Source organism: Somniosus microcephalus, chromosome 11, assembly GCF_052327205.1.
Source record: "Somniosus microcephalus isolate GS21.2 chromosome 11, FLI_Smic_1.0, whole genome shotgun sequence".
NCBI lineage: Eukaryota > Metazoa > Chordata > Chondrichthyes > Squaliformes > Somniosidae > Somniosus > Somniosus microcephalus.
Window position 1 is genome coordinate 53,395,139 of NC_140997.1, and position 23,354 is coordinate 53,418,492.

Sequence of the window (23,354 nt, forward strand, 5' to 3'; positions counted from 1 at the left end):
GATTGGGAGTGTGAGAGATTGGGAGTGGGAGAGAGAGAGAGAGAGAGATTGGGAGTGTGAGAGAGAGAGACTGGGAGTGTGAGAGAGAGATTGGGAGTGTGAGAGAGAGATTGGGAGTGTGAAAGAGAGAGAGAGATTGGGAGTGTGAGAGAGAGAGACTGGGAGTGTGAGAGAGAGATTGGGAGTGTGAGAGAGAGAGATTGGGAGTGTGAGAGAGACTGGGAGTGTGAGAGAGAGATTGGGAGTGAGAGAGAGAGAGAGATTGGGAGTGTGTGAGAGAGAGAGATTGGGAGTGTGTGAGAGAGAGAGATTGGGAGTGTGAGAGAGAGAGAGAGATTGGGAGTGTGTGAGAGAGAGAGATTGGGAGTGTGAGAGAGAGAGATTGGGAGTGTGACAGAGAGAGATTGGGTGTGAGAGAGAGAGAGAGATTGGGAGTGTGTGAGAGAGAGACTGGGAGTGTGAGAGAGATTGGGAGTGTGAGAGAGAGAGAGATTGGGAGTGTGTGAGAGAGAGAGAGATTGGGAGTGTGAGAGAGGGAGATTGGGTGTGTGAGAGAGAGATTGGGAGTGTGAGAGAGAGATTGGGAGTGTGAGAGAGAGAGATTGGGTGTGTGAGAGAGAGATTGGGAGTGTGAGAGAGAGAGAGACTGGGAGTGTGAGAGAGAGATTGGGAGTGTGTGAGAGAGAGAGATTGGGAGTGTGAGAGAGAGAGAGACTGGGAGTGTGAGAGAGAGATTGGGAGTGTGTGAGAGAGAGAGATTGGGAGTGTGTGAGAGAGAGAGATTGGGAGTGTGAGAGAGAGAGATTGGGAGTGTGTGAGAGAGAGAGATTGGGAGTGTGAGAGAGAGAGATTGGGAGTGTGAGAGAGAGAGATTGGGTGTGTGAGAGAGAGAGAGATTGGGAGTGTGAGAGAGAGATTGGGAGTGTGAGAGAGAGAGATTGGGAGTGTGTGAGAGAGAGAGATTGGGAGTGTGAGAGAGAGAGATTGGGAGTGAGAGAGAGATTGGGAGTGTGAGAGAGAGAGAGAGAGAGATTGGGAGTGAGAGAGAGATTGGGAGTGTGAGAGAGAGAGAGAGATTGGGAGTGTGAGAGAGAGAGAGAGAGAGATTGGGAGTGTGAGAGAGAGAGAGAGAGAGATTGGGAGTGAGAGAGAGAGAGATTGGGAGTGAGAGAGAGAGAGAGATTGGGAGTGTGAGAGAGAGAGAGAGAGAGAGAGATTGGGAGTGAGAGAGAGAGATTGGGAGTGAGAGAGAGAGAGAGAGAGATTGGGAGTGTGAGAGAGAGAGATTGGGAGTGTGAGAGAGAGAGAGATTGGGAGTGTGTGAGAGAGAGAGATTGGGAGTGTGAGAGAGAGAGATTGGGAGTGAGAGAGAGAGAGATTGGGAGTGTGAGAGAGAGAGAGATTGGGAGTGTGAGAGAGAGAGAGAGAGATTGGGAGTGTGAGAGAGAGAGATTGGGAGTGTGAGAGAGAGAGATTGGGAGTGTGAGGAGAGAGAGAGAGATTGGGAGTGTGAGAGACAGAGAGAGATTGGGAGTGTGAGAGAGAGATTGGGAGTGTGAGAGAGAGAGAGATTGGGAGTGTGAGAGAGAAAGAGATTGGGAGTGTGAGAGAGAGAGAGAGATTGGGAGTGTGAGAGAGAGAGAGATTGGGAGTGTGAGAGAGAGAGAGATTGGGAATGTGAGAGAGAGATTGGGAGTGAGAGAGAGAGAGATTGGGAGTGTGAGAGAGAGAGATTGGGAGTGTGAGAGAGAGAGACTGGGAGTGTGAGAGAGAGAGAGATTGGGAGTGTGAGAGAGAGAATGGGGAGATAGAGAGAGAGAGAGAGATTGGGAGTGAGAGAGAGAGAATGGGGAGAGAGAGAGAGAATGGGGAGATGGAGAGAGAGAGAGAGATTGGGAGTGAGAGAGAGAGAGAGAGATTGGGAGTGAGAGAGAGAGAGATTGGGAGTGTGAGAGACAGAGATTGGGAGTGTGAGAGAGAGAGACTGGGAGTGTGAGAGAGAGAGATTAGGAGTGTGAGAGAGAGAGACTGGGGAGAGAGAGAGAGAATGGGGAGAGAGAGAGAGAGAGTGACTGAGGGGGAGAGAGAGAGCGGCTGAGGGGTGAGAGAGAGAGAGAGATGTGGAGAGAGAGAGAGGGAGAGACTGGGGAGATAGAGAGACTGAGGGGGGAGAGAGAGAGAGACTGAGGGGGGAGAGACAGAGCGACTGAGGGAGAGAGAGAGGGAGACTGGGGGAGAGAGACAGAGATGGGGGAGAGAAAGAGAGAGAGAGAGACGGGGGAGAGAGACTTTTTCGAGGGCATGTTGTTGTTGGAAGAGAGAGAGCGAGTGGGAGGGGGGGAAAGAGAGAGAGCGAGTGGGGGGGGCGGTGCAGAGGCTTTTTTGAGGGCATGTTGTTGGAAGAGAGAGGGGGAGCGACTGTGGGGGGAAGAGAGAGAACGACTGTGGGGGGGAAGAGAGAGAGCGACGGGGGGGGAAGAGAGAGAGCGACGGGGGGGGAAGAGAGAGAGCGACGGGGGGGGAAGAGAGAGAGCGACGGGGGGGAAGAGAGAGAGCGACGGGGGGGAAGAGAGAGAGCGACGGGGGGGAAGAGAGAGAGCGACGGGGGGGAAGAGTGAGAGCGACTGGGGGGGAAGAGTGAGAGCGACTGGGGGGGAAGAGAGAGAGCGACTGGGGGGGAAGAGAGAGAGCGACTGGGGGGGGGAGAGAGAGAGCGACTGGGGGGGAAGAGAGAGAGCGACTGGGGGGGAAGAGAGAGAGCGACTGGGGGGGAAGAGAGAGAGCGACTGGGGGGGAAGAGAGAGAGCGACTGGGGGGGAAGAGAGAGAGCGACTGGGGGGGAAGAGAGAGAGCGACTGGGGGGGAAGAGAGAGAGCGACTGGGGGGGAAGAGAGAGAGCGACTGGGGGGGAAGAGAGAGAGCGACTGGGGGGGAAGAGAGAGAGCGACTGGGGGGGAAGAGAGAGAGCGACTGGGGGGGAAGAGAGAGAGCGACTGGGGGGGAAGAGAGAGAGCGACTGGGGGGGAAGAGAGAGAGCGACTGGGGGGGGAAGAGAGAGAGCGACTGGGGGGGAAGAGAGAGAGCGACTGGGGGGGAAGAGAGAGAGCGACTGGGGGGGAAGAGAGAGAGCGACTGGGGGGGAAGAGAGAGAGCGACTGGGGGGGAAGAGAGAGAGCGACTGGGGGGGAAGAGAGAGAGCGACTGGGGGGGAAGAGAGAGAGCGACTGGGGGGGAAGAGAGAGCGCGACGGGGGGGGGAAGAGAGAGCGCGACGGGGGGGGAAGAGAGAGCGCGACGGGGGGGGAAGAGAGAGCGCGACGGGGGGGGGAAGAGAGAGCGCGACGGGGGGGGAAGAGAGAGCGCGACGGGGGGGGGGAAGAGAGAGCGCGACGGGGGGGGAAGAGAGAGCGCGACGGGGGGGGGGAAGAGAGAGCGCGACGGGGGGGAAGAGAGAGCGCGACGGGGGGGAAGAGAGAGCGCGACGGGGGGGAAGAGAGAGCGCGACGGGGGGGGAAGAGAGAGCGCGACGGGGGGGGAAGAGAGAGCGCGACGGGGGGGGAAGAGAGAGCGCGACGGGGGGGGAAGAGAGAGCGCGACGGGGGGGGAAGAGAGAGCGCGACGGGGGGGGAAGAGAGAGCGCGACGGGGGGGGAAGAGAGAGCGCGACGGGGGGGGGGAAGAGAGAGCGCGACGGGGGGGGGAAGAGAGAGCGCGACGGGGGGGGGAAGAGAGAGCGCGACGGGGGGGGGAAGAGAGAGCGCGACGGGGGGGGGAAGAGAGAGCGCGACGGGGGGGGAAGAGAGAGCGCGACGGGGGGGGAAGAGAGAGCGCGACGGGGGGGGAAGAGAGAGCGCGACGGGGGGGGGAAGAGAGAGCGCGACGGGGGGGGAAGAGAGAGCGCGACGGGGGGGGAAGAGAGAGCGCGACGGGGGGGAAGAGAGAGCGCGACGGGGGGGGAAGAGAGAGCGCGACGGGGGGGGAAGAGAGAGCGCGACGGGGGGGGAAGAGAGAGCGCGACGGGGGGGGAAGAGAGAGCGCGACGGGGGGGGAAGAGAGAGCGCGACGGGGGGGGAAGAGAGAGCGCGACGGGGGGGGGGAAGAGAGAGCGCGCGACGGGGAAGAGAGAGCGCGCGACGGGGGAAGAGAGAGCGCGCGACGGGGGAAGAGAGAGCGCGCGACGGGGGAAGAGAGAGCGCGCGACGGGGGAAGAGAGAGCGCGCGACGGGGGAAGAGAGAGCGCGCGACGGGGGAAGAGAGAGCGCGCGACGGGGGGAAGAGAGAGCGCGCGACGGGGGAAGAGAGAGCGCGCGACGGGGAGAGAGAGAGCGCGCGACGGGGGAAGAGAGAGCGCGCGACGGGGGAAGAGAGAGCGCGCGACGGGGGAAGAGAGAGCGCGCGACGGGGGAAGAGAGAGCGCGCGACGGGGGAAGAGAGAGCGCGCGACGGGGGAAGAGAGAGCGCGCGACGGGGGAAGAGAGAGCGCGCGACGGGGGAAGAGAGAGCGCGCGACGGGGGAAGAGAGAGCGCGCGACGGGGGAAGAGAGAGCGCGCGACGGGGGAAGAGAGAGCGCGCGACGGGGGAAGAGAGAGCGCGCGACGGGGGAAGAGAGAGCGCGCGACGGGGGAAGAGAGAGCGCGCGACGGGGGAAGAGAGAGCGCGCGACGGGGGAAGAGAGAGCGCGCGACGGGGGAAGAGAGAGCGCGCGACGGGGGAAGAGAGAGCGCGCGACGGGGGAAGAGAGAGCGCGCGACGGGGGAAGAGAGAGCGCGCGACGGGGGAAGAGAGAGCGCGCGACGGGGGAAGAGAGAGCGCGCGACGGGGGAAGAGAGAGCGCGCGACGGGGGAAGAGAGAGCGCGCGACGGGGGAAGAGAGAGCGCGCGACGGGGGAAGAGAGAGCGCGCGACGGGGGAAGAGAGAGCGCGCGACGGGGGAAGAGAGAGCGCGCGACGGGGGAAGAGAGAGCGCGCGACGGGGGAAGAGAGAGCGCGCGACGGGGGAAGAGAGAGCGCGCGACGGGGGAAGAGAGAGCGCGCGACGGGGGAAGAGAGAGCGCGCGACGGGGGAAGAGAGAGCGCGCGACGGGGGAAGAGAGAGCGCGCGACGGGGGAAGAGAGAGCGCGCGACGGGGGAAGAGAGAGCGCGCGACGGGGGAAGAGAGAGCGCGCGACGGGGGAAGAGAGAGCGCGCGACGGGGGAAGAGAGAGCGCGCGACGGGGGAAGAGAGAGCGCGCGACGGGGGAAGAGAGAGCGCGCGACGGGGGAAGAGAGAGCGCGCGACGGGGGAAGAGAGAGCGCGCGACGGGGGAAGAGAGAGCGCGCGACGGGGGAAGAGAGAGCGCGCGACGGGGGAAGAGAGAGCGCGCGACGGGGGAAGAGAGAGCGCGCGACGGGGGAAGAGAGAGCGCGCGACGGGGGAAGAGAGAGCGCGCGACGGGGGAAGAGAGAGCGCGCGACGGGGGAAGAGAGAGCGCGCGACGGGGGAAGAGAGAGCGCGCGACGGGGGAAGAGAGAGCGCGCGACGGGGGAAGAGAGAGCGCGCGACGGGGGAAGAGAGAGCGCGCGACGGGGGAAGAGAGAGCGCGCGACGGGGGAAGAGAGAGCGCGCGACGGGGGAAGAGAGAGCGCGCGACGGGGGAAGAGAGAGCGCGCGACGGGGGAAGAGAGAGCGCGCGACGGGGGAAGAGAGAGCGCGCGACGGGGGAAGAGAGAGCGCGCGACGGGGGAAGAGAGAGCGCGCGACGGGGGAAGAGAGAGCGCGCGACGGGGGAAGAGAGAGCGCGCGACGGGGGAAGAGAGAGCGCGCGACGGGGGAAGAGAGAGCGCGCGACGGGGGAAGAGAGAGCGCGCGACGGGGGAAGAGAGAGCGCGCGACGGGGGAAGAGAGAGCGCGCGACGGGGGAAGAGAGAGCGCGCGACGGGGGAAGAGAGAGCGCGCGACGGGGGAAGAGAGAGCGCGCGACGGGGGAAGAGAGAGCGCGCGACGGGGGAAGAGAGAGCGCGCGACGGGGGAAGAGAGAGCGCGCGACGGGGGAAGAGAGAGCGCGCGACGGGGGAAGAGAGAGCGCGCGACGGGGGAAGAGAGAGCGCGCGACGGGGGAAGAGAGAGCGCGCGACGGGGGAAGAGAGAGCGCGCGACGGGGGAAGAGAGAGCGCGCGACGGGGGAAGAGAGAGCGCGCGACGGGGGAAGAGAGAGCGCGCGACGGGGGAAGAGAGAGCGCGCGACGGGGGAAGAGAGAGCGCGCGACGGGGGAAGAGAGAGCGCGCGACGGGGGAAGAGAGAGCGCGCGACGGGGGAAGAGAGAGCGCGCGACGGGGGAAGAGAGAGCGCGCGACGGGGGAAGAGAGAGCGCGCGACGGGGGAAGAGAGAGCGCGCGACGGGGGAAGAGAGAGCGCGCGACGGGGGAAGAGAGAGCGCGCGACGGGGGAAGAGAGAGCGCGCGACGGGGGAAGAGAGAGCGCGCGACGGGGGAAGAGAGAGCGCGCGACGGGGGAAGAGAGAGCGCGCGACGGGGGAAGAGAGAGCGCGCGACGGGGGAAGAGAGAGCGCGCGACGGGGGAAGAGAGAGCGCGCGACGGGGGAAGAGAGAGCGCGCGACGGGGGAAGAGAGAGCGCGCGACGGGGGAAGAGAGAGCGCGCGACGGGGGAAGAGAGAGCGCGCGACGGGGGAAGAGAGAGCGCGCGACGGGGGAAGAGAGAGCGCGCGACGGGGGAAGAGAGAGCGCGCGACGGGGGAAGAGAGAGCGCGCGACGGGGGAAGAGAGAGCGCGCGACGGGGGAAGAGAGAGCGCGCGACGGGGGAAGAGAGAGCGCGCGACGGGGGAAGAGAGAGCGCGCGACGGGGGAAGAGAGAGCGCGCGACGGGGGAAGAGAGAGCGCGCGACGGGGGAAGAGAGAGCGCGCGACGGGGGAAGAGAGAGCGCGCGACGGGGGAAGAGAGAGCGCGCGACGGGGGAAGAGAGAGCGCGCGACGGGGGAAGAGAGAGCGCGCGACGGGGGAAGAGAGAGCGCGCGACGGGGGAAGAGAGAGCGCGCGACGGGGGAAGAGAGAGCGCGCGACGGGGGAAGAGAGAGCGCGCGACGGGGGAAGAGAGAGCGCGCGACGGGGGAAGAGAGAGCGCGCGACGGGGGAAGAGAGAGCGCGCGACGGGGGAAGAGAGAGCGCGCGACGGGGGAAGAGAGAGCGCGCGACGGGGGAAGAGAGAGCGCGCGACGGGGGAAGAGAGAGCGCGCGACGGGGGAAGAGAGAGCGCGCGACGGGGGAAGAGAGAGCGCGCGACGGGGGAAGAGAGAGCGCGCGACGGGGGAAGAGAGAGCGCGCGACGGGGGAAGAGAGAGCGCGCGACGGGGGAAGAGAGAGCGCGCGACGGGGGAAGAGAGAGCGCGCGACGGGGGAAGAGAGAGCGCGCGACGGGGGAAGAGAGAGCGCGCGACGGGGGAAGAGAGAGCGCGCGACGGGGGAAGAGAGAGCGCGCGACGGGGGAAGAGAGAGAGAGAAATTTTTGGAGCTTCAGGCCTGCCTGCAGCGGGCCTGGAGACCAGCACCGAGTCCCCCCTGCGCGAGGGTGAGGAGGGGGGGGGGGGGGGGGTTGCTAAACACAATATAAAACTGAAATAAATTGTTAATTAATTCCCTAACACATAATTCAAATATTTACCTTAGTTCCCTAACACACAGAAAGTGTGGGGGAAAAAATAGTGAAAAATCAAGATGGCGGCCACTCACCTCGGTTCAGAAGGATAAGGCCCGCCCACACACGCACCGATTGGTCGACCGGTCAGGTCACCGAAGCGTAGGATTGGTCAATCGTCGAGTCACTCGTCACTCAACTGTAGGAAGACCTCGACGTCACACGGTCGCTAATGAGATGCTAATGAGCGGAACGCTGAACGTTTTTGGGATACCGCGGGCGGGATTTTTGTCCGGCCGAAACGTAAATACGCCTATGACCAGTCCGGAATCGCAAGCTTTCTTTTGAGGCGACGCGCACGTCGGTACGCTCTGTAACTTCCAAACGTATAGAGACCAGGCGGACAGACAGACAGACAGAAGAGCCGCTTTATATATATAGATAGACAGATAGATATATAGAAGATAGATAGATATAGATATATAGATAGATATAAGACTGCAAAATGTTTGGTTGGCTGTCTTATCCATTCGCATCTTCTACTTAAGAGTTTTTGTTTGTTTCTGTTCCTTTAACTTTGTTTCACATCGCACTTTGCCAACTGTTGTCATTTGGTGACTGGAGACGGTGATACAGGTAGACTATCCTTTATCCGAAAACCTCGGGACCAGCCGTGTTTCGGTTTTTGGAAAATTTCGGATTTCAGAAGGTATTTTATAAGACTGGGAAATTTGTCGGCGGGGGGTCGGGGTCGGCGGGGGGGGTCGGCGGGGGGTCGGGGTCGGCGGGGTGGGGGTCGTGCGCACGACTTACGCTGAATGAAAAAACTTTCGGTTTTCAGAGGATTTCGGTTTTCGGAAGTGCGGATAAAGGATACACTATCCCTTATCCGAAAGGGTGGGGGTCGGGGGGGGTGATGGGGGGGGGGGGGGCGGAGAAAAGAATATCGGACAGGCCGCTGCAGCTATCGGACGGGCCACTGTATTGTTGGGTTCACTCTCCCGGTATACCTCCTTCACACTGCCTGGCTCGGCCTGCAATCTCCTACCCAGGAGGGAACTCAGTGACCCTCTGCCCTCCTCAGCGTAAGTCGTGCGCCACTCTGGTCATGTCGTGCGCACGACTTACGCTGAACGAAAAAACTTTCGGTTTTTAGAGGGTTTCGGTTTTCGGAAGTTCGGATAAAGGATAGTCTACCTGTACTGTAATGGAAATCCTTCATTTGCATTGTGCTCAGGTGACAACGAGAATCAGTGATATAGGGAAATTTGTTTTGTACAAGGATAATTCCCATTTTATAATATGGCTATGTCAAAAGATACACTTTCAATCAGGAATATTATGGCATTTTTGGCAGGATTGGAGTTTAAAAATATACGTATAAAATATGCTCCCCTTTTAGTTATTACAGTAAAGTAATGAAAAAAAATTCCTTCCTTCTAAGAAAATTCTGATGTTTAATTCCTGCCCAACAGAGATCAGACATTTGTTCTACAAGTAGATGTACTTTTTTCTAAACTGGATAGTGATGCCAAGCAGTCAATGATTTTGAAATTTAGTACTGACTGCGCATTGCTCTGTACTTTGCCAGCAGTGAATTTGAAAATCACTCGCCTCTTGTCAGACTGGCATCCAGAGCCAGAAAGATACCAATCCCTGTTGATTTTTTTTGAGCAATGTGGCACAAATGAAGCATTTTATCTGAAGAATGAGCTCAGTATTGGTTTTTCCAATTCTGTCACAGTAGATAAGGGATTCAAAATCAACTTTATTCACAAAAGAGTAATTCAGCAAATTAAAAAAAAAAAAAAATTAGTTGGTCTATCTGAAAAACAGGAGGGGAGCCAAGCCATTCAATTCAAATACAAACATTGTGTGATTTGTTCAATGAGTGGCAGCTCTTTTTGAATTTAACAGATAGTTATTTAAATTATAGTAATTATTGATTTGAAAGTCTTTTTCAAATCAGTGAGTATATCTGAAACCTCCTAAGAGTGTTAGATAGGCCAGATAACTTCTGTAGTTTGAGAGATAAATGGGGAAAAAGAACCACTTATAGATATTAATGACAGCACAGTTTCTTAGAAGTTGTGAATATTTATTACCTTCTATTACAACAATTAAATAGTTGAGTTTAACAATTGTTGTAAAAAGTGTTATACTGCTATTTACTTGTTCTAATACTGTTTAAGAATTGTTTGGCAGTTAAAGCCAAACTCTGATGAAGTATTATTTTGCTTCTTTCCAAAGACAAGGAGGATCCTGTAGAGGCACGGAGTAATTTTAATACCTTAAATGGCAAGATTTTAAACCGAGCAGATGAGCAGTGGGACTTTGATGTGCAGATACACAGGTCATTAAAAAAAAAACTTGGCAGCAAAAGTAGATATCGCCATAAAAACGACAATCAGAATGGTTTTCTCTCTAGAGGGATCGAATGCAAAAGCAAGGAGATATTAGACTTGCATGACCTTAGTTAGACTGTAGTTGGAATATTGTGTACAATTTTGTGCACCCCACCATAAAAAAAAGCAATGGAAAAGGTGTAGGATAGATTCACTAAAATATTACCAGGGTTGAGTAGTTACAATTCTGAAGAGAGACTGAAGAAGTTAGGGCTCAGTTCTCTGGAACTGATATGGTTAAGGGGTGACCTGATCGACGTCTTCAAGATTATGAATGGTCATGATAAGGTAAATAGTAATATTGTTTCCACTGCTCAGTGAGATGGTAATAAGAAAATACAAATTTAAGGGAGGTTAGCAAAACATTATTTACACCGAGGGTGGTTAGAATGTAGAATTCTCTGCCACAAACTGCTGTTGAAGCAAAGCCCAGCAACCCTTTAGAAAGGGAATTACAGACAGAGGATTATTAAAAGGTAAAGATATTGAGCAAGTAATAGGATGTGACTAGGTGGCTCATGAGGAGAAAAACACTGGCAAAGACTTGATGGGCCAAAAGTACTGCATCTCTACTGCAACATGTCTCGTGTCTTCCTTCAAAATCACTATTCCCTATTTTAGCCAAAAGGTTAGAGAGTTGCCATGGGAACTACATATGCGTGAATGATGTGTTTGAAGACTTGGTTTAATTATTTTTACCTCCCTATTATCCTATAATAATGCAATGCCTTATCAAATTATCAATTTTCATCTGCAACACTCAAATCAGTACTTGCCAACATTACAGACTCAGGGATTATAATTTATTTATTGCTTTTTCCACTCAAGAACTTAGTACCTTACTCCAAATTCCTTACTCTACAATAAGGAAGCGGACCCAAGCATAACTAAGGCACTCTATCAATCAGTGTTATTCAGTTGAGGTTGTGGGCTCTATTAATAACAAGCCCCCAAAGCTCACCGCTCCTTAGGCAATAGGTACTGGGTAATATGAACACAGCAATAGACTACAAATCAAGAGGTTATATTTTTGATGTACAACGAGCATAGACCTGTACAACAAGTGACCATGGAAACTTACCAAAGAAGAAGCAATTAGATGTACTTGGGTAACAGAAGGGACTGAGAGATAGAGTGTAGCTATCAAAAAGGGATAAGCTTGTTGGGTTTTACCTTGTTCCTAAATTTTTTTATATTATGATTTCTAAGCCAAATCAAATTAAGCTACTGTCTTACAACCAGTCTTATTGAAATAAAAATAATTCCCAGTGAATATTCTGCTCGTCACATTCAAAGCTTTACCACCCCCACCCCCCCCCCACAGATGGGACTATTTAAAAAAAACTGAACATGAAAAACAGCCAGTGCAAACTGTTACATAATATCGCCAAGCCACTGTAGTGCAGCAACTATATAAATATCTCTACAATTAAAGATCCCACTGCTGAAAGCGGGCGCATTCGTGCAAATGTGATTTGCCAGCTATATGCGACGGCCGCTATAATGTGGTAGCATTAATAAAATTAAGTGTCATTTTGATTCCCGTTAGTTGGACTTGAGTGGCTGCTGAGCAGAAGTTGTACTTTAAGTGGTGGGGACTGTACCAGCAAACACGACTGACAAACTGATTACACCACCCAAGCTTTCTTTACAGAACCATTTATTCTCCTTTGCCATCTGTGCCTTATAACAACATTATTAATATACACCAATGTTCTTCCTCACCTAGGTAACTGGCATCATGCAACACCATGTTTTTTTCACGTCCAATTTCAATCCATCTAGGTTCAACAAACTGAAGTGTCTCAGGCTATTTCCATAATAATGAGAAATTCTTTTGCATTTCGAGCAATGTAATTTACTACACCATGCACAGAAAATGCCCAACTACCTACATGGGAAGACTGTTAAATGTATCACACAGGTACTGAAAGTAATTTGATGACACACAGACTGAAAACTCTATCAAGCACATTGCTTCTCAATATATTTCACCCTAACTTCATGCGCAAAACACAAGTAAATATCAAAAAATTGTTCCGATTTTGTAGCAAGAACCACACACTCTGGCACACATTATTAGAAGCATTTCTTTTAAAATAGAGCAGGGAAAATGTCAGAACTGCTTTCTGTGCATACAATGGAGCATCTTCTATGTATTCTTGCTGATTTCTAAATAGAAGTGTTTGTTTCTTGAGGGAAAGGGAGAGGGGAGGGGAAAGGGAGAGGGGAGAGGGGAGGGGGAGAGGGGAGGGGGAGAGGGGAGGGGGAGAGGGGAGGGGGAGAGGGGAGGGGGAGAGGGGAGGGGGAGAGGGGAGGGGGAGAGGGGAGGGGGAGAGGGGAGGGGGAGGGGGAGGGGAGGGGGAGAGGGAGAGGGGAGGGGGAGGGGGAGAGGGGAGGGGGAGAGGGGAGGGGGAGAGGGGAGGGGGAGAGGGGAGGGGGAGAGGGGAGGGGGAGAGGGGAGGGGGAGAGGGGAGAGGAGAGGGGAGGGGGAGAGGGGAGAGGAGAGGGGAGGGGGAGAGGGGAGGGGGAGGGGAGAGGGGGAGGGGAGAGGGAGAGGGGAGGGGGAGAGGGGAGGGGGAGAGGGAGAGGGGAGGGGGAGAGGGGAGGGGGAGGGGGAGAGGGGAGGGGGAGAGGGAGAGGGGAGGGGGAGAGGGAGAGGGAGAGGGGAGGGGGAGAGGGAGAGGAGGGGGAGGGGGAGAGGGGAGAGGAGGGGAGGGGGAGAGGGGAGGGGGAGAGGGGAGAGGGGAGGGGGAGAGGGGAGGGGGAGAGGGGAGGGGAGGGGGAGAGGGGAGGGGGAGAGGGGAGGGGGAGAGGGGAGGGGGAGAGGGGAGGGGGAGAGGGGAGGGGGAGAGGGGGAGGGGGAGAGGGGGAGGGGGAGAGGGGAGAGGGGAGGGGGAGAGGGGAGGGGAGGGGGAGAGGGGAGGGGGAGAGGGGAGGGGGAGAGGGGAGGGGGAGAGGGGAGGGGGAGAGGGGAGGGGGAGAGGGGAGGGGGAGAGGGGAGGGGGAGAGGGGAGGGGGAGAGGGGAGGGGGAGAGGGAGAGGGGAAAGGGAGAGGGGAAAGGGAGAGGGGAGGGGAAAGGGAGAGGGGAGGGGAAAGGGAGAGGGGAGGGGAAAGGGAGAGGGGAGGGGAAAGGGAGAGGGGAGGGGAAAGGGAGAGGGGAGGGGAAGGAAGAACTTGCATTTATATAGTGCATTCATTTCCTCAGGACATCCTAAAGCACGCCACAGCCAATGAATTACTTTTGAAGATTCGTCACTGTTGCTTATAGACAGTACTAGGTAATTGGTTTTACTTACAGCTTCAGAGTTATCTATAAATGGGTCAGTTTCATCGTATCCATAACCCATGTCGATAAGATCTTGGATACGATCCTTTCGACGCTTCTTTGGGCCCTAAAATGTAAAAACTATACATGAACAGACATCATTAATTGTAATGGTGTTACTTATTTATTCAATTAGTCTCTACTCCAGTTCCATGCAGCTAAGGAAAGTCAACCTTTCTTCAAGTTCTGAATGATATTCTGCTGCATCAATTTCAATCTCTTCACTCACTAGATGGAGTGAGCCTTTGGCTTAGTGGTAGCATTCCCGCCCGAGTCAGGTGGTGTAGGGTTCGAGCCACGCTCCAGTCCTGGTGAGTGGAGATCGGGGCTCTGGCTTGGAATTGTGGGTTGACATCCAGCAGGATACTCGTGTGGGTGTGGGTGTGCCCCCCCCCCGCCAATGTATGGGTCGTGGGAACCCATAAAATCCTCCTGCTGTAGAAGACTAACCATCATATTGGCTGGTCTAAGATGGTAATGGCCACAGAAGGAGCATACACATCACGGCTTGTTAACCAGCCTGTGACTCCATCCACTACTTCATGGTATTCTCCAAGGGAAACAATTCAAGAGATGAATAACTGGCAGGAAGGTACAAGCTTAGAATTAACCTTGGAACTGAACTGCCTCCAGCAACAGATCATGGCTAAATACAGTGAATTCTGCCCTTATTAAAATTTGATTGCTGCTATGTTCATGTCACACTTATTTGAGAGTTATATTTCTAACAGTTAACTCCTTAATAACAATTAATGGTGTGGGACTTGCTGCACTTTTGGTTAGTTGTTTTCAGAGAGTGATTAAAGAGTAAACGGCCTGGAATTTGCGGTGGGTAATGACAGCAAACTAACAGCTTTCCCTGTTATCACCCCTCCGAAACTGACCGTAACTTTAGATGTGCATACGCTAAATCCTGAACGAGGAAATCCTGAAGTTACAGTCAGTCATTCACTGCTCCGACACTGGCCCGCCAAAATAGCTGGCAATCAGTGGGCTTTTCCACAGTAATATCGCGGTTAAATACCCCTTTAAATGTTAAGCCTTGTTGGATTAGGTGTAACTGGGCTTTTAACAGCTTATTGACTGCTAAACCAACATTCTGGCCCGGAAAAACAATTGTTAGAATTGTGGAGTGTCAAATTTCTCCATTATGATCAAAATTACAACTTTAAAAAAAAATTTTGTTCGTGATATTTCAGGTTCCACCACATCCCCACGCGAGAGTTGCAATCTTTATTTCGCTCTTTAACATTTTTAAAAAGTCCGGATGAAAGCAGCTTCTCATACAGTCTGATGCGAGGAAAAAAACCTATGAAGGCACCTTATAATATGATAACTTGATGATTTTAACTATGGATCTCCACGTTGATTGAGGCGTCTGTTGGGGTGAAGAGGGATTCTGAAACCAATCCCATTTGAATGTGATTTTTAGATGGCAGCATGCCCAATATTAAAAACTTTGCAAACAGGTCTAGTTGTGCAGCATTGTAGATTTAACCATTATTTTTATTAAGTTTTGTAACTGGAAGTTTATAGAGTACAAAAGATTGCCTGGATGGAAGTTATCTTACAAAACAGAAGAGCAGCAAAACAACCTTTTGTATTCAGTGGTTTCTTCATCGTTTGATAATGTAGATATAAAAAAGATGTGAGCTTTATTTATGAAAAAAAATAAGCAGGACTCACATATTTTTCTTCAAATTTCTTAGCCAAAGTCTCAATTTCTTCTTCCCTTTTGTCATCATTAAAAGGAGCATCAAAATGTTTAGCTGCATCTTTCTACAATTAAAAAAAAAAATCAAAATCAGCACCATGTATACAACACAAAAATAAGAATTGAGGTTATCTCATAGGATAAGGATTTTTCAATTTCTGTTCTCCTCAGGGTCCCCCGTATATACTTCACACCATTCCTTAGGGAGAGGAGTACGCCCATTGCTGCTCTAGAACCTGCCACTAGGAGGTGCAGGTGGAAAACCAAATAGCCGTCTTTTGCCATTGTTGGGCCTAACCTGCCAGTAAAAGTGAGATGCAACGAAGAGCATCATCTTATTCACTCCACTGACGAAGGGCCATCGACCTGAAACGTTAAGTTTCTCTCTCCACAGATGCTGCCTGACCTGCTGAGTATTTCCAGCATTTTCTGTTTTTATTTCAGATTTCCAGCATCAACAGTATTTAGCTTTTTTATGTTATTCACTCCAGCTGATTGCAGGCATTTTCTCTGAAACTTGTACATGCCCTGTACTGTACGTCATATACACACCAGTGCATGGAGGTGCTTTAAGTTTCAAAGCAAGGAGGAGCATGCAGAGGTGTTTAACTGGAATAATCCGATTGCTACACACTATGCCTGCCTACCAGCATACTGCCAACCAATCCAAGATGTCAGATTTATGGCAGTCAATAGCACAAAAGGCCGATGGGAACTGGATTATGAAGCAATGTCAAACAGAAACAAACATTGCTTTGTCAGCAGACCACCTGGGTAGGTTTCCATGGAAGCAACATGGAGATGAGTCTGTTTGGATTTGGTCATATTTTCACTCCACCTTTACACCATTATACTCATAAGTCTGGCATAAAAATTCTAGTATAATGCACCAAAGTGTCCAGACAAAATAAAGACAGACCGGATTATGACCAGCAGCAGATGTACAATACACGTACGCAGACTCAGAGATTCACAGAATTTCCACCTTTATCAAATGACCCTCTAGATTATGGGTATGCAAAATAAACATGATCAAGAATATAATCATGTTACATAGGATTACATAGGATATACAGCACAGAAACAGGCCATTCGGCCCAACCAGCCCACGCCAGCGTTTATGCTCCACTCGAGCCTCCTCCAGTCTTTCCTCATCTAAATCGATCAGCATAACCCTCGATTCACTTTTCCCTCGTATGCTTATCTAGCTTCCCCTTAAATGCATCTATACGATTCCCTTCAACCACTCCCTGTGGTAGCGAGTTCCACATTCTCACCACTCTCTGGGTGAAGAAGTTCCTCCTGAATTTCCTATTTGATTTCTTGGTGACTATCTTATATTGATGGCTCTAGTTATGCTCTTCCCCACAAGTGGAAACACTCTCTCTGTATCTACTCTATCGAAACCTTTCAAAATTTTAAAGACCTCTATTAGGTCACCCCTCAGCCTAAGAGACCCAGTCTGTTCATCCTTTTCCGATAGGTGTACCCTCGCAATTTCTGCTATCATTTTAAATCAGTCTGCAGTGCTCTTAACTTTGTGTCAAGAGCATTAATTTCTAATTGAGCGGCTGTTAAAAAAAAAAATCACGGGCTTGGTGTGTCAAATATCTGCACAGTAGAGCAACATAATACGAAAAAACATGAATGATCTGCTGTCTGCACAAAAGGTCTTTCTTCTGCTACGCATGCACTAGCTTCCTTCCAGAATTAGATTGGATTCCCCCCAAAAGAAACCAGTTAGTTACCAGAAACCTGGGACCCTCACTATGCATAAGAAAAATAACCATCCTGTACCTGGCAGTGTAGGGAAAGACTCTATATACAATAAAAAAAAGTGACCAGGGAGAAGAGAGAACACAGTTTATTCTTTTCTGTCCTTCTATTTTAAGTCTACTTGTGCCAGTCTATTCCTCTGAAATTGCACACACTGGTGAATGAAATGGAGATAAATACATTTCTTAAAAATTTCATAAGAAGAAACAAGTTGCATTCAAAAATACACAAACTCCACAAAAGAAAATTCAGCCATGGTTAAAAGTACATTAAAGATTAAATATTTTGCCTTTAATACTTTGCCATATAAACAAGCTGGTACTACGGTATAGCAACATTAAAACAGTTTGCAGAAATATACAGTATTCAGATACCACATGAATCACTGCTTAGCTATTCCTGTATGGTATCTCAAGAACCAAAGGAACCATGGAATATATGCACTGTGCACATATGCCAGTTCATCACTTACAGAAGAAAAAACCACCTAAACTGGGACTACTTCCAAAATGTTTTTAAGGCTCAATATTAAGGTCTGAAGACCAGTTCAGCAGCTTGCAAGAATCACTGATCCGATATAGACCTTTGTGTGAAGAGGGAATACAGCTGTAAAATGTTCTTAACTATAGAACACAATGAGCCATGTCAGTGTTAACAGTTGAGATCAATATGGCCATATTTACAGGGTTTCATCTAATGGACCAGCATTCAGTTCAAGCCCTGAATGCTGCCAATCTTTCCCTCAATGTCAAAACAACCAGATATTTATGTACATAGCTTATATTTATAATACAAAATATATATCTTAAATCAAACAGAAGGGAATTTCAGCTTATTCCCAGTTTTTGAGTTTACAATTTTAATATCCTACGTATCAAGTGCTATTGACAATTCAAATCCTTTTTCAGATTTCAGTGCTTTTTCTGAAGATTTTATATATTTATTATTTAGCCCTTTCAGTTACTGATTCATTCTGTAGCTTCCAAAACTCTCATACTTTTAAGTATCAGATTATTGCTCAAAAAATATCTGTAATGCAGAATAAATTTAACACACAAATGTACGGAGCCAGACAATATTCCCAGAATACACAAACGATAATTAACTTTCCCATAAATTGGTAATACAAGCAGGTCCTGTCAAGTATAGGTCTTTCAGGACCTACATCATAAAATGTATATACCCTCTTTTTCTACATCAAGCAATATTACTTTTACCGTCAAAAATGGCAGCACAAAACACCTACATTAAAATACTCATTAACTTGGATAATAACAAATATCAGAATGTGAATCCAAGGCAGCAATGCAATGCCAGATTTCAAATGCCAAACAGAAACAGAGAGCTTCTTGCAATGTGACATCATCTGAGCCCCTCAACTGGGTTAATGTCTTGTAATTCACTTACAAGTACTCATCATTTTCCACCTATACCCCATCACTATTACCTATTTAACAAAAGTTTTCAGTACACTCCTAACTCTCCAGAGTTAGAATTCATATTAAACACCCAACAAATCACAACCAAACAATCAAAATGAAAGTTCGTTATTTCCTGCTGCTTTTTCTGGCCTTGAAATAACCTCGATAGACTGACGAGATAATGGGAGAAGCCAAGCAGTAGAGACCCAGAAAAACTTACAACAATCTCGAATTAATCTCAAGACTTATTTAGATCACCTCTCCATAGAGACTACCTAATCAGTGGTCTTAAATGGATAGGCCAGGTTAACAACCAACATTTACATAACGCCTTGAATGTAGAAAACTGTTGCAAGGTGCTTCACAGAGCAATTTTAAAAAGATGGCTGCCGAGCCAGAGAAGGAGAGGTGACCAAAAGGAGGGTCTTAAAGGAGGAGAGGAATGGGAAGAGGCAAAGGGGCTTGGGAGAGAATTCCAGAGCATGGAATCTAGGTAACTGAAGACATGACTACCAATGGTAGTGTGAAAGGAAGAGTGGAAGCATGGGAGGTCTGAAACAGAGTAACAGAGAGCTGGAGGAAGTTACAGTGACGAGAGGGACGTGGCCATGAAAGTATTTAAACACAGGGATGAGAATTTTAAATTTGAAGTGTTGGCAGATTAAATGCCAATGTAGGTCAGCAAGTACAGGGGTGACAGGCAAACAGGATTTGGCGCAGTTAGCATACATGCAGCAGAGTTTTGGATAAGCCGAGGTTTACGAAGCGTGGAACATAGGAGGAGAGCATTTAACTAATCAAACCTGGGAGGTGACAGAGACATGGATGAGGTTTTCAACGGCAGTTGGAATGAACAATACAACTGTGCACCCCATTACCAACACCACAGAGATCAGCTAGTTAAAACAAAATATTTGTAAGATTGCTTTATTTCTAGAATCAGTGCATGAATACTAGCATAATTATCGCAGGACTAAAGAGCAACTCAATACTATTTTAAACCACATTCATTACTACTGATCAGGGTCCATTTGGTTACTATATAGGGCTTATTCAATTTTGTTTTTAATATCAATCACCAGTCTTAGAATAGATTCAAAGGCCATTCTTTTTTCTAACACATATTCTTCAGGTCTGTGAAAGCTGCTATTTATAGCAGGCATCTTTTTTACTGTCAGTCAGAGGTCCAAACATCAAGGTTGTTAATACTGCTAAAGAATGCAACTGGCGTTATCCAGTCAGTTTTTTCTGACTTTGAGGGGAAACAATGTCCACACTGGACTTTCATTATAAATTGTGCTATTTAGCTTTGAAAACTGCACACTGAAGTGTAGATTGCTTTTAGGGAGTTTGAATACAAACCCATACATTGATTCAATTCTGAATACAGCAATACTGGTTTAGCAAGATAAAGAGTAATAATATGATCTTGTATCTTGAACCGATGCTCTATTATCAACCTTTTACACAAATACACCAATGCTTTCACTGCACAAATGTAACAAGTTTTAACAAAATGTACTAAAGCAATAGAGATTCAGAAAACCAAACGCTGGTAAACATAAATGTAGCTTAATTTCGCCAGGATTTTGTTTATTTGATATAGCTTCCTGTGAAATGGTTATTATATTGAATTGAAATACTAATTATTGTACAATTCAGTCCATTTTATTCTCTGCATAGTGAAATTATTTTGTGCCTGTGCGCAGCACTTAACATTAGAAATATGCTAACTGCACTGAAAACACAATGGGGGAAGAAATTCAGTATTTCCCCATTTGGGGCACTAACTTTTGAAAGCTGGGAAACTTGGTACCAGGCGGAGGGGGAGGGGGAGTGAGAGAAAGGAGGGGACAGAAAGTAATTCAAGTAATATCAGTACAATTTCAATGTCAGAATTCTGAGATTACTGTATTCATATAGCACTAGTTTACATTTAGGAAACCCTGGGATTTCAACCATCCTTATACTGTACCACTACTAATGGAACAGGAGGACAGGGCATGTCTCACCGCTATTATGGAAGATACAGTGTAGGGGAATCATGGGAGCAAACATATGTAAAACCGCTCCATGTCACAGCATGCTGAAGCAATATTTGACGTTAAAAAGCAAAAAAAAATACTGATTACTTGAGCTCATGTAGTCATAATGTTGTTGCATTGCAAATGATGGAAAATTGAACTTGTATTAAGTCAAACACAGATCACATTCTTGATTCCTTTGGTCTCCAAGGGCAAGAATAAAAGGGAACTATGTTCCAAGTAGTGAAAAATGTTCCCCTTCAAATTAATTTCCTCAGACTGTTTTTGAATATGTCAAATGTTCATTTCAACATTTAAAACTGATCCTAAGCAAAATTAGATGCGAGGCCATATAGCGTCAAATGTCTAAACGGCAACTTTGCATTCTCCACATAACTCCCATTTTTGTTATAACATATCAAAATCAAAAATGTACCAGGACATTTGTCTAAAAAATAAGTATTTAGCACTGCAGACAAGTTGCATCGCTACCAAACACACTGATCATAAGAGTTCAACTGTACCAATTTATTAACAAATGCTTGCAAATTAAGGGTCAGGTATTAAATGTGCATTTTAATAAGATCCACTACTTATCTGCAGCAGGGAAGCTAGCATGGAAAAACTGATATTAGTTCGAAGGACAATCCACCAAGTGACCTTATGCATGAGACAACTGCTGTTAACACGTTTGGATCTGGTACTACAGTAAATGACCTTGCAACAGGAATTTGATGTCAACTGCACCAACTCAGCTGAATGTGCATTATGGCCACTTACTTCAATGTATGCCAGGGTGATATTGATGAATCAGGGATCAATGGGTTCAACCCTCTCCCCTCCCATCTATTCATAAGACTATTTGCCATTACTTTTCTGTCAAATGCATCTCCAAAATTGAAACAGATTTGAATTCTGTGAAGGAACAAGAGCTTTCAGATGTCAGCCCTTCAATTAAAACAATTTTGCCTGGCAGCTCAACTGCATTCACAAAATGATTTCATTTGAAGGCTGAAGACTTTAGTACATTATTCCCACCAAAACATTTTTGTGCTGTATCAGGTAGATATTTAATACAAAAATACATTTTTGGAGTTGCATTCAAGGATCTTCCAGTCAAAGTCTGTCAATTGTACAATTCTTTTCCTCAGTAGTGAGCAATACTTTTTACAGTGAATCACTTGTAGAATGTATTTGCATCAGTAAATGAGGCAATGTATTTTGCTCAAAAAAATAACTGTAATTATACTCTGAATAGAAGTAGGCTCACTGCTGTGGAAGCTTAGAGGGTCTTTTTTTGTTAGGACAACGCAGATTATGACATGGTAGGAGTGTGTAAAGTTATGAAAGGATGGGACAGGGTAGTTAGGAGTAGACTGTCCCCAGCAGTTGAGGGATCAAGAATGAGGGGCATTGATTGAAGATTCAATGCAAAAAAATTAGAAAAGGGAGGAGAAACTTCTTCACACACAAGAGTTGTGAGGCTGTGGAATTCAATTCCAGGGTTTGTGGTTGAGGCAGAAACTCTGGTCAACATTTAGATTGGATAGGTGAATGAAGGTTTAGATTGGATAGGTGAATGAAGGTTTAGATTGGATAGGTGAATGAAGGTTCACATTGGATAGGTGAATGAAGGTTTAGATTGGATAGGTGAATGAAGGTTTAGATTGGATAGGTGAATGAAGGTTCAGATTGGATAGGTGAATGAAGGTTCAGATTGGATAGGTGAATGAAGGTTCAGATTGGATAGGTGAATGAAAGTTCAGATTGGATAGGTGAATGAAGGTTTAGATTGGATAGGTGAATGAAGGTTCAGATTGGATAGGTGAATGAAGGTTCAGATTGGATAGGTGAATGAAGGTTCAGATTGGATAGGTGAATGAAGGTTCAGATTGGATAGGTGAATGAAGGTTTAGATTGGATAGGTGAATGAAGGTTTAGATTGGATAGGTGAATGAAGGTTTAGATGGATAGGTGAATGAAGGTTTAGATTGGATAGGTGAATGAAGGTTTGGATTGGATAGGTGAATGAAGGTTTAGATTGGATAGGTGAATGAAGGTTTGGATTGGATAGGTGAATGAAGGTTTGGATTGGATAGGTGAATGAAGGTTTAGATTGGATAGGTGAATGAAGGTTTAGATTGGATAGGTGAATGAAGGTTTAGATTGGATAGGTGAATGAAGGTTCAGATTGGATAGGTGAATGAAGGTTCAGATTGGATAGGTGAATGAAGGTTTAGATTGGATCGGTGAATGAAGGTTTAGATGGATAGGTGAATGAAGGTTTAGATTGGATAGGTGAATGAAGGTTTGGATTGGATAGGTGAATGAAGGTTTAGATTGGATAGGTGAATGAAGGTTCAGATTGGATAGGTGAATGAAGGTTTAGATTGGATCGGTGAATGAAGGTTTAGATTGGATAGGTGAATGAAGATTCAGATTGGATAGGTGAATGAAGGAGAAAGGGTTGAAGGGATACGAGAACAGGCTGGGTAAATGTGAATAGAACTAATTGCTCATGCGGAGGATATGAACTGCTTGGGCCGAGCGATCTAGTTCTGTGTTGTAACTTTTATATCCTTCTGAATGAAAGACCAGTAACTTCTAACGACTTCCCCACTTGAAAAGCAGGCAACCGCTCTAACTGGCAGTTATTGTAGATGTGGCAAGTCAAGAGAGCCAAAACTAATTGGGGTCACCACTGCAGTCATGATTTGTGATGTACCTTAGAATGTTCACTTTTTGCAACAAAAAAGGAAATAAACATTTGGAGTACATGGAAGAGTTGCCTGACATAATGGTGTGCCCTGTTTATTTTTTAACGTTCAGCCGGAAGAAGTTTTTTTGAGATTTATAGATCCACAACATACGCGGATTCAGGTTGTTGTCAGCAAAAAAATGGCAATTAATCGGTTGGGGGCACTGATACTACAGGAGTGAAACATTGCTTAAAATTCGCCTGCATCACATACACTTTTTAAATTGCATGCCAAAAAAGGCCTTTGATCACAAATGTACAGCAGCTAATGTAAATCCAAATGGAGTTTGCAATAT

General features: G+C 49.0%; 1 protein-coding gene across 5 annotated transcripts in view; it reads right to left on the bottom strand.

Annotated features, from left to right (window-relative positions):
- The window catches only part of LOC147110566 (ubinuclein-1-like), an 88,509-nt gene that overhangs the window by 62,625 nt on the left and 2,530 nt on the right, over positions 1 to 23,354 (bottom strand). For all 5 annotated transcript variants that reach the window (XM_086000652.1, XM_086000655.1, XM_086000654.1 and 2 more), the window contains exons 2-3: positions 15,052 to 15,144; positions 13,337 to 13,432 (exon numbers count right to left, since the gene is read on the bottom strand). In XM_086000652.1, coding sequence (XP_085856778.1) covers positions 13,337 to 13,432; positions 15,052 to 15,144 — 189 coding nt within the window. The remainder of the gene's footprint in view (positions 1 to 13,336; positions 13,433 to 15,051; positions 15,145 to 23,354) is intronic.